Consider the following 12,057-nt stretch of genomic DNA (forward strand, 5'->3'; position numbering starts at 1 on the left):
GTTTCAGCCGCATGATTTACTTTGATCAGGGTCTCTGGATTGGAGTGAGTCTTGGGCTGGGCTGGCTTGGGTTGGGTGGACTTGTCTGGTCTGGGATGGGCTTTGATGGGTTTTGGTTGGATGTGGTTTGGATGGGATGGGTTGGGTTGGGAATTTGGGATGGGCTGGGCTCGGCTGCACCGGGCTGGGCCGGGCTGGGCTGGGCTAGGCTGAGCTGAATTAGGTTAAGATGGGCTAGATTGGAGTGGATTGGCCTGGACTATCTGTGCGTGGATTTGCTGGGTTGGGTTGGGTTGGGCTGGGCTGGGCTTGGCTGGGTTAGATTGGGGTGGGCTGGGTTCGGTTGGGGTGGGCTGGACTGGACTGGGTTTGTGGTTATCCGGACTGGGCTCGGCTTGGATGGGGTCGGTTGGATCTGGCTTGGCTGGACTGGGCTGGGTTGGGCTGGGGCTTCGCTCAGCTTGTCTTGGTTTGGCTTGGCTAAGCTCAGCTCTGCTTGGCTCGAGTCGGTTCGATTCGATTCGGGTCTCTTTTATTAAGAGGAGGGGCTGATAACGGGAGTAAATGTGTACAGAAACATCATGTGAAAGAACTATCCCTTAACAAAAGTGCCTCGGTACATGTAGTACGTGGGATGCGGAGGTTGAATGAACCAGTTTGGTATTCCGAGTACGTGACGGGATTTCCTGTAGCACTGGTGCGATTTGGCACAAACAAGGAAACGAAAATGAACAAATGGGCGATTAAGAAAATACAAAAAACTATACATAGCGAACACAGGAAATATTTATTAATAAAACAGACGTCGATTAGATCACTGCAAGTGAGAAAGTATTCCGACCACGTTATATATAGGCTTCAGTTCACTTCATGCTCATACCTCAGGCATTGTGCCATTCTGTCCATAGAGAAAAAGCAAAGGCCCGACGTGAACACAGTCCAAAAGATGTTACAGCTGCACGGACGACAGTACACCACAAAGAGAAATACCAAGAGTGCAGGGAGCCATTTTCTTCCGAGACAGTCGGCTTCTTTCCAGCAGTTTGCATCTCAAAACAAGACATTTTGTTTGGATTTTAAACGTCTTAATTGGCGGTCTCTACTGTTAATATGGCACGAAATCAGGCATCTGCTATCGTTCCGTCTCTCGTACAAGTTGTGTTGGGCTGCTTTCTTTTGACGACTGTGTTTGGTTCTAGTGAAGGATTGGGAGAGGGCGTTGTGATACTGACGCGGGGCTCGCAAAAACCACCAACTGTTACTGTAGCGGTTGTGGAAGGTGGCACATTAATTATGTATTGCTCTGTCTCAACAAAAATGCTACAGGATGTTTCGTGGGGAAAACTGAAAGAGAATGGTACAGTGTTTTTGACGGCTAATGAAAGTAATCTCGGTGCTGATTCTCGTGTTTCAATTTCAAGGAGTGCGAGCTTCAACTGGTATAACAGCACTTATCGTACTTACACTATTCGAATAAGTCCAGTAGAAGCTTTGGATGCTGATATTTACTTGTGCAGCGCCAGATGGAAGATAAATAACACTCATAATAATTCCTCTGATGGTAAATTGATAGTGTCTGTGACTGGCTTTCAAAATGGCATCCCTACTTGCTGGTCAACGGGCAATTTCACCAATCGCACTTTGGTTTGGTGCGAGACTGAGCATGCCTACCCCGGCGTGAACATCACCTGGACGGTTGAAGAGACTGGCCAAGTTGTCTTGGTCACCAGGGCTGACACGGGCATGGATGCCAGCGGACGGAAATGGGCCTGGAGTTTTTACCAAGTCAGCCGAGAACTGCAGAATCAGGTCCTGGTTTGCACGGTCGAGAGTCCTGCATTTCCGGGTCGGAACCAGACCTGTTCTGTCTCCCTACCCATGAAGAATGTCTCTACCACGGTAAACCCTGACGCGACGTATGCCCAGACGGAATTCACGAGGGAGTCTTCAGAAACAACACCTGCAACAGCCTCAGGTGCGACCACGACGACACTGCAAAGACCTGATACCACGAAAGTTTCCTCAGACTTTTCAGGGTCAAGGCCAACTCTACAAAACGACTATGCACCCACAATCGGACAGCTAACCTCTACGACCGTCAGAGCCATTCCCGAGTCATCGCCCGATGTTGTCACCATTTCCGCCGCCGTGCTGATTCCTTCGTTCACCCTTCTCCTCGTTGCTTTGCTGCTTTGTATTCTGAAACGGAGGAGGCGTCAACCGGGAGCTAACGGAAGAGGGAAGAACAGTAGAACGACGACAGAGGGAATCAGGAGCAACTGTGAAGCCGGGAGGCCTTGTGGGGTCGTTGCAGCCCCGGTCACGCGAATGCCTCACCACGGTAGCGGAAAAACCACGGGCGCCGGGGGAGATGCCTTTGACTCCCCGTATGAAGAAATAGAACTAGACCACCCCGTTGCTCGATCTGCCACAAGTGCAGAAGCACCGGATAAAGATGGCTTGGGTCAGAACACTTGTGTCATATACCAGACAGTCCATCCAGCAGACGACAGTGACAGCGACACGTCCAGCTGTGAAAGTGACAGCCTGCATCAGGAGCGCGTCAACAGCTACAACGACAATGTCACGACTGGCGTTGACAGTGACAAGTTCGAAGCATCTCTTGCGGGGAGTGACGAATCTGATGGAAAGATGGTTGACAATCCGATCTATCAATCTTACGATGATGAGTACCCGTCTTACTAGAACTAAACTAATGATTTGATTTTGAACCAACACACGGCAGATATCATGACTTAAAGATTCATGCAATGCAATTTTTTTTAATGCAATCCTTGAAATGCACCTTTGTATCGTACTTAGCCTATTTTTAATTTTTTTGGTCATTTTCAAGGGTATTTAGAGTCTTTTATGTAAATACGAATTTCCATAGTCATGAGCAAAAGTCATTTTCAAACAGAAACCTCAATGTTACAGTTATTTCAACACCAAAAGTTGCCAGAATTTGGGATATTTGTTGTCGTAAATTTTGTATTCTTTGCTGATTCGTTGTTGTGTCAGTGCATGGCAGTAAGACAGTGAACACAATTTTCTCAAAGATGTTTTGAATGAGCAATTTTTGTTCGTTCACATTTTGAACGAAAAACCCCTAAATAAACAGTGTCTTCCTCAAAAACGTGATTATGTGAATTGTTATGTTTTGGATATCAAATTAAATAAGATTTTTTTTTCAAATACTCAAAAATATCATGAAAACAGCACATTGAGTTGTTGGGAAAATGCAGCTCCTTTTTGGTCCATTCGAACGGCATTAACACAGTTAAGCTTTTTACACTGTTCCTATATGTGCATGGAATTCATGTAGTGCACTGTGTCCTAATCCTTACAGAAAAACACGGCACATAATGTAACGAGTACAAACGAATTTGATGGAATTACCTTGTACTTTCCACCTGAACAGATTACTTATCCTTTTAAGCTCAATTTGCAACCTTTTCAGCATCATAAATATGTCAAAATATTAAAGAAATTACACAAGTGAAAGACAATTGCACAATGGGCTTATAGTATCATGTTTCACTGTTTGAATGACCATTGGAAAGGATTTAAAATCACTTCTTTTACACAATTGACATTTTCTGAGCAACCCAATATGCTGTTTTCATGATTTTTTTCAGTAATGGAAAGAAAAAAACTATCAGCTTTAATACGATATCCAAAACATTAAACACTACAGTTCGTGAATTAAAAAAAAGCAAATGTATCAGGGTTGAACTTTTTGAGTCACCCTGTATATAGGAGGCCATTAACCCGTGTTTTGACTAGAAGGGAGGGATAAGACAGTAAAGGATCAACCGAGATGAACAAAATATATACATGTACACACTAAACTTGCCTTTAATATTAAAAAGTCGCCATCAATAGAATATGAAATCCAACACCTAAAGGGTTAGTGTGTGTTAGCAAAGTAGCCTGCAGCTAAATAAATAAAATAAGTAAAATAAGGAAACAAAACGAAAGAAACGCTGAAATACATCGTTTTGTATGACACAGTTTGTTTTTCATTCGAGTGGACAAGTTTCTTTTCTACATTATATGACTGAGTTGCAAAAGGAAAACATGTGACACTATCACAACATGAGCAGCAAGTTACAAGGTTTAAAGAGCAAGCGATGAATAACTGGGTGACGTGATATCAATTTCGTATATGCATATCGTGTTACTTATATTCGCACCACATCAGCTAGTGTCAGTCGCCAGCGTGCAACGAACCAAGCGACACATCATGATGCTACTCAAGCAACAACAGGTGCCATTTCAGCCAGCGTCTTGGAGGTACGTGCACTTCCTTCTGATGAGTGTGATTTACCTGGGTTGCATTCCTCGAGAAGTGACTCCTCTCCTTCTGACAAGAGACCCAGCTAGTCCAGCCAATGAGTCCATCGATATCAAAGAAGGCGAGACACTGTCTATGAACTGCTCCACCTCGGGTAAACATTTACAGGACGTTTGGTGGGCTAAGTCGATTGGATCCAATGACACTAATTGGCTAACAAAGAATGCCATAATTATGACTAATGATACCCGAGTTTCCATTGCAACTCGCTCGTTTGACGAGCGCAGCACATTTTATTTGCAAATAACCGACATCACCGAATCAGATGCTGGATGGTACAAATGCCATGCCGAATGGGGAGGTGCTTACTCGTTTGGATACATCTTCGTATCGGTGCAGTACTTTCCGGGAGAAAACCCGATCTGTGCGACGAATGACAGCAATCGGATTTCAACCGAAAGCATCGCCGTGTGGTGCGACACTGCGATCGGCAACCCTGAGGTGACCATCACTTGGAGAGTGGACCATTCTGACAAGGAAGTCACAGGTTGCATCTACAGCACGGAAAAACGCGTAAGAAGTGTGGTTACACTAGTGGAACACCTGCAGGATCAAGTCTTGGTATGCACAGTGACTAGTTCAGCATTTCCAGGACGGAATCGGAGCTGCTCTATCGGCCACATTCTGCCAAATACCCCAACCACGACCGTCAGAGCCATTCCCGAGTCATCGCCCGATGTTGCCACCGTTTCAGCCGCCGTGGCGATTCCTTCGTTCACCCTTCTCCTCGTTACTTTGCTGGTGTGTCTTTTGAAAAGGAGGAGGCGTCAACCAGGAGCTAACGGAAGAGGAAAAGACAGTGGATCGACAACTAATACAGGCAGGAGCAACTGTGCAGGAGGGAGAATTTGTGGGGCCTTCATTGCAACCCCGATGACGCAAATGCCTCACCACGGTAACGTCAGAATCACGGGAGGCGTGGAAGTCGCCTTTCACTCCCTGTATGAAGACGTCGAACTAGACCATCCCGTTGCTCGATCTGCCACAAGTGCGGAAGCACCGGAAAAAGACGGTTTTGGTCAGAACACTTGTGTCATATACCAGACAGTCCATCCAAACGACAGCGACTGCGACACGTCCAGCTGTGAAAGCGACAGCCTGCATCAAGAGCGCGTCAACAGCTACAACGACAATGTCGTGACTATCGGTAACAACGACAAGCTGGAAGCATCTCCAGCGGGGAGTGACGAATGCGATGGAAAGATGTTCGACAATCCAATCTATGAATCTAACTGATAATGAGTACCCGTCACACCCGAACTAAGTCAATCATTTGGTTTTGAACCAACACGTACACGGTAGATATTACGCTAAGGTTTAGGAACACAGTATCCAACTCCCAGTGCCAGCTTTAGGTAAGACATAGGCAGGCCAACTTGACAGTTTTCGAGTCGAGCCCATTACAAATTCAAACAAAGTCCATCGAATATCAGTCATAAGTCCTCCAACCCCAAGCCAACTCACAAGTTATTCAAATGAACTGGGACAAAGACATTCCTTTGAATTGTATTTGTATGTCCTCTGCCACTTGTGATGGACTTGTAAATTTACCTTAACTTTCTTTAATAACTATTGGACTTGTGATAGATTCGACTGTGCCTGATTGATTTGTAGAAAATAATATGGTCAGTTGGCAAAAAGGACTCTATAGCATATAAGGGGACTATTATTATGTTTAGACCACACAGGATTATGACATTTTTAAGATTTAGGCAGGAGATAACATGTCACGTGGTGGTCGATCAGACTGTCTGTCTGTCGGCCTGTCTGTCCCCGGAAAATTGACAAAAAGTATGGTGTTCCATACATGTCTCGGCGTTACATTTTTCGGCGTCGCATTTTCAGCTCTGGCAGGGATAATTATGATCGATTTCATGCAAGACTTTCATGCAAGACTCTTTGCAACACGGACAGAGCTTATTGTGCACTCGAACATTTTCTATCCTCCAAGGGAGCACCAATTTCCACTACCTATTTTCTCCCAGCTTAGGGGTTCCTGATAACAATCATTTTGATCGATTTCATGCAAGACGTCTTGCAACACGACCAGAGCGTATTGTGCACTCACGCTTGCGCTGTACAACATCTCCCTCGACGGTTTCCAGAAGTAGGAAATGTTCCCAAAATTTACCAAAATTATGGTGTTCCATATGTGCCATTGGCGTCGCATTTTTCCCCAGAGCTTAATAATGAACATAATTTATTTTCCTTTCAGAACTTAACTACAGCGAGTGCACAATAATTGTGCACTCGCAGTAGTTAAGTTCTGAACGAAAAATAAATTATGTTCATGTGAGGCATGTCTGCCTCATAACTGTACCTATAATAACTGGAATAATAAAAACTGTAATAGTAACAAATAATTATATAATAATTATAAACGCTTAAGTATTTGCTTATTTTAGATTGTGTCGAGGAGGCTTCAGCCGGGTTTTGTTTTTCATTAAGCTCCATTGAGTTCTCACGTTATAAACATATCTTAATTTGTACATGTATTAGGCCAAAAAAGTCTTCGGTTTCTGGTATGGAGCTTGTGCCAAAAGTGGTGCGGCGACGCGGCTTTTTTTCCCCTTTTTTTCCCTGCATTTGGTGCATTTGGTGTCCGACTAAACTTAGTGCAAAATATATGGGTGTCTAGAGAGGCCACATAAAGCTTATACTCGATCGTAACCCCATCTAAAAACACGTTAAAATTGTGCAGCAGCAGGATTCCAGTCAAACCAGTGAGTTTGGCGGTTTTGGACATCATCTTACATTGAAAAAAAAAATAAAAATTGCCGACGCGCATGCCTACGGCGACGCACGCGCATACCAGAAACTGGAGACTTTTTTTGGCCTTGTCATCGAGGTTGCAATAATCATATTTCATAGTGGCTTTATACATACCTGGCATTATTTTTCTTGGTCATGACTCATGTTTGCTTTTCCACGAAAACAAGCTTGTTTCACTTTCTGTTACCTTTAAACAGGAAATAATGGCATGATATTAATTTTACCAGCGTTCGAGAAATGACAAACAAGGATATTGGTGGAATCTGATTCCAAGTAAAAGTGTCCGGGGAAAAGAGATTTTTTTTTTTAGAGTTTAATTGTACAGTAACACGAATACGCATGTTTATGACTTTTAAAATATCTTCGCAGATAAATAGCCTCCTTAAATCATTTTATCACTAATGCAGTTTGCACTGATTTTTGGTAATGTAATTAGCGCCTATAGTAGTTTGTGTTTCAGGAGCAATATGTCGTGAGTATAATGTGACCTGCCATAGCATAATGAGGAATAACCCCCACCTTTGACTTGTCAAGTTATACACATCATGTTAAAGTGAAAATCATTGGCTTAAATTAATTTCTGTAGCTAAATTTATTCCAAAGATAAGTCGCAGGAACTTGAACAGTGTCCCGCCAATCTTCGCCAACTTCATTTTCGAGACTCTATGAAAAATAAGATCCGCATTGCGCCGACAACGGCAGTGATAAACGTTCTGCAGTTTTTCCACTTTTTGGGGTATTTTTTCCCCAACAAAAATGCATAGTGTGAATCACGTATACCTTGGCTACTCAAAAATACAAAAACAACCAATATCAATTTTGACATGATGTCTCTACCATATCCGACGTTAGGCTTCGATTACTCAATTAAACCAAATTTCATAGAGCTGCTTAAGCAGAACATTTGCTTAAGCACGAACAAACATTGCTTAGTAAAATTAGGTTACCGGCCAAAACTCCATGTGATGTACATTGCTTGTGACTGGTATTTAGCTGTTGTTTACTTAGCATAACAATCGAATGGAGTTTTGGTCGGTCACCTGATTTTATTAATCAAGACGTTTTTGTGTTTAAGCAAATTTTGTGCTTAAGCAGCTCTATGAAATTGGCCCAAGGTTTTGGGGGACATTCCTCATTTTGCCTCAGTAGGTCACACATATAGCTTTAAAGGTAATGAACACCATTAGCAAATATTTAAGGGTATAAATATATCATGAGATGAGATATCCACTACTACTTGATTGATTGCAAGTAATTTATAAATAATATGATCACACATCCTGTAAAATCATTGCGCCCTTACAGGGTGCCCCCCCCCCCAAAAAAAGAACCCGAAACGGCATACTTCCACTACCTTGAGATTCAAACCACGTGTACCAATATGGATGGAGAATCTTTTTAGAAGTAATTACGGCGGAAGTAAGCGCCGTTCCGTTTTGGGGGTCCACCCTGTAGTAGTCCATGCTGTCAATTCGAGAACGGAGGAATTACGTGTACCTCGTTCCATGGCGTCGACTCACCCTTGTATTGGATCATTCATATTGCATGTTAAAAACTTGCATAATAATGCAAAATTAGGAATAGTCTGGTGCCTGGTAGTGCTATAAATCAGTGTTGTTTCAGTATGCGGTGTCTGGGGTAAAACAAAAAAAACATAATCAATTCTTCGGGGCATATGAGATCCGAAAATTAATTTCCTTCAAAGTGAATATGTTACAATATTACCAATTAAGCCAATATGTAGTCTAGGGGCTAGACGTTGTTATGGTTTGATACGACCAAAATCTAAACTATGAGCAAATTCACCTCTCGGTATAGGCATTTTACACACACCCAAACTGTTCCATTAAACAACTTCTATGAAGTTATTTTGCGTTTGTAAAAAAAAAATCCCTTGACACTTAGTATGCTTTAGGTAGATTAAAACACAATAACGTTAAAAGTATTTTTCAATCGGATTGTGAATAAAACAGCCTTTTTTAAAAAAGGTATTAGGTATTTAGGTATTTATGAATTGTTATTCATAAATACCTCAGACAGTTTAGCCATTCCTATTGGTCGAGAGCCCGTCACGTGGCCGGTATTAAACGGATGATAAAGACATGGCTAGCTGGTCTTAAACACTTTTCCAGTGTCACAACAAAATGTGGACTCCTAAAAATCCAGTGCCTCTTAACGTTTCATTAGTTGAACGTTCACAATCCTCACGTAGGCATGCGCAACACTACAAGCGAGACAGCATTTTATAGTTCTAAATTCAAAACGCAACGCCCCAGGTGTGTTCTGCGTGACATCGCGCAGAACATGCTACGCGTGCGTCAATCTCCATAAAAGGGTTGTTTACATCTTACTCGCCAGCTGAACACTCCATTATTTTGCTAGAGGGATGTTTCAAAAAGCATGAAGTGAACTTGTTGAACAAAATCGGGATTTTTTGAACGAAATATTTGATATTTTTTTACGGATAAGGTATTTATGCCTCCGGCTCGGGTAATTATCAGCACCCAGACTCTAAGCGGTATTAAACGAGTGATAAAAACCTCCGGAGCACACATTTATTCCCTTATTTAAAACTCGCGATGCCTGTACGATATGGATTATGGCAGCCTGGTTTTTCGCTAAAAAAGCCCTGTATCTTCAGTTGTAAAGGGATGAAAGTACATTAAATACAAATCTTTGCTAAATAACGCAACGTTCAAACCTTTTGTTTGTTAAAACGGATAAACTGCAGCCTAATTATAATTATATAATATTGGATGGCTTTGAGGTGGATACAAGAATATATTGCACGAGCTATGACAAATTGCACGAGTCGAAGATGAGTGCAATATTGTCATAGCGAGTGCAATATATTCTTGTATCCACCGAAAACAAGCCATCCAATATTATTATTATTATTTATATCAGGCTGACTTGATCCGCAAGAAGCACAATTCAAGACACTGTCTTCATTACATCTTTTCGTTTACATCAAACGTTTTGAAGCTGCCACTGTAATTGTTAACAACAGTGCGCGTATACCTGGCCTTCTGCGCGCTGCAAAGCAGCCTATAGCTAAATCAATAAAATAAGTTAAATAAGGAAACAAAACGAAAGAAACGCTGAAATGAATTGTTCTGTTATGACACATTTTGTTTTGTATTCGCGTGCACAAGTTTCTTTTCTACATTATATGACTGAGGGCAAAAGGAAAAGCCGTGACACTATCACAATATGATCCGCAAATTACAAGTTTTAAAGAGGAAGCGATGAATAACTGCACATTGGTGACGTGATATCAATTTCGTATAGGTATATCATGTTACTTATATTCGCACCACATCAGCTAGTGTAAGTCGCGAGCGAACAGCGAACCACGCGACACATCATGATGCTACTCAAGCAACAACATGTGCAATTTCAGCCAGCGTCTTGGAAGCACGTCTGCTTCTTTCTGATGAGTGTGATATACCTGGGTTGCATTCCTCCAGAAGTGACTCCTCTGTTTCTGACAAGAGACTCAGCTAGTCCAGCCAATGAGTCCATTCATATCAAAGAAGGCGAGACACTGTCTATTATCTGCTCCGCCTCGGGTAGATATCTACACGAAGTTTGGTGGGCTAAGTCGATTGGATCCGAAGACAATTGGCTAACGAGGAATTCCATCGTTGAGACAAATGATCCCCGAGTTTCCATTGCAAATCACTCGTTTGACCAGCACAGCACATTTTATTTGCAAATAACCGACATCACCCAATCAGATGCTGGAAGGTACACGTGTTACGCCGTGTGGGGAGCTGCGCCTCACTCGTTTGGATACATCTTCGTATCGGTGCAGTACTTTCCGGCAGAAAACCCGATCTGTGCCACAAATGGAAGCGATGAGATTTCAACCGAAAGCATCGCCGTGTGGTGCGAGACTGCGATCGGCAACCCTGAGGTAACCATCACTTGGAGAGTGGACCATTCTGACAAGGAAGTCACAGGTAGCGTCTACAGCACGGAACCACCGCAGAGCGAACGCGTGAGGAGTGTCGTTAAGCTCGGAGAGCACCTGCAGAATCAAGTCTTGGTATGCACGGTGACTAGTTCAGCATTTCCAGGACAGACTCGGAGCTGCTCCATCGGCCCAATCCTCCCAAACACCCCAACCACAACCAGTCGAGCTCCAACAGCTGTTACTGTAGCAGCAGAGACTCCAAATGTCCAACATTCCATAATTCCAGCGGCATTGCTGACCCCTTTCTTTATGGTTGTCGGCTGTGTTCTGGTGATGTGCATCCTGAAACGGAAGAGGCGGCGGGAACTTGAGAGTGAGAACAGAAATGCAGGGATTTCCGGGGATACGAGCGACGACGCGACGACCGTTGCTGATTCTGTAATCCCTTACACGGTTACGGAATTGGTGCACGGGGGCGAGAGACCAACTACCGCAGTGAGTTTGAATCGCGGGAGGAAATCGCAAAACTCCCGGCTCAAAGTTCAGTTGGACACTTCTTGCGGATTGGTCACTTGCGCGGAGGCACCACCAAGGGATGGGAGGGTGCGACATGGTCTCGGTGTCGTCCCGGACGACACTGTCTGCAACTTCGTCGCTCAGGGGACACAGGACGATGACACCGTGTACGAACATGTCAACTATAGCAGCAGCAGCAGTGGTGTGATGGGGACTAAAAGAGGTGACACCGATGTCGTACCGGAAAGTGACGATGACACTTCAAAGCCTGGAGGTACCCCATCGACGACTGGGAGATCCGATGAAGGGATGGTGGATAATCCTATCTATCGTCACTTCGCCGTGAATTAGAACACAAAGTGGCTGATAGTTTCCCATAAACAAAATAATGAAGAACAAACATTATACAGTTAGCACGATTGGTCGCTCAAAGATGGCCGAGTGGGACCGATCATAAAACCGAATTCATAATCGAGTATGAATAATCGATACC

The 12,057-nt window shown here is 43.4% G+C and overlaps 1 protein-coding gene across 1 annotated transcript; it reads right to left on the reverse strand.

Annotated features, from left to right (window-relative positions):
* Window positions 1-224: 224 nt before the first annotated feature.
* On the reverse strand, window positions 225-889 carry LOC119725366 (vegetative cell wall protein gp1-like). Its single transcript, XM_038196770.1, has 2 exons — window positions 881-889; window positions 225-548 (listed from the first exon to the last, which is right to left on the reverse strand). The coding sequence occupies exons 1-2, from the start codon at window positions 887-889 to the stop codon at window positions 225-227; spliced, it is 333 nt and encodes a 110-aa protein (XP_038052698.1).
* Between the last annotated feature and the right edge of the window lie 11,168 nt (window positions 890-12,057).

Source organism: Patiria miniata, unplaced genomic scaffold, assembly GCF_015706575.1.
Source record: "Patiria miniata isolate m_02_andy unplaced genomic scaffold, ASM1570657v1 HiC_scaffold_19, whole genome shotgun sequence".
In the NCBI taxonomy this organism is placed as follows: Eukaryota; Metazoa; Echinodermata; class Asteroidea; order Valvatida; family Asterinidae; genus Patiria; species Patiria miniata.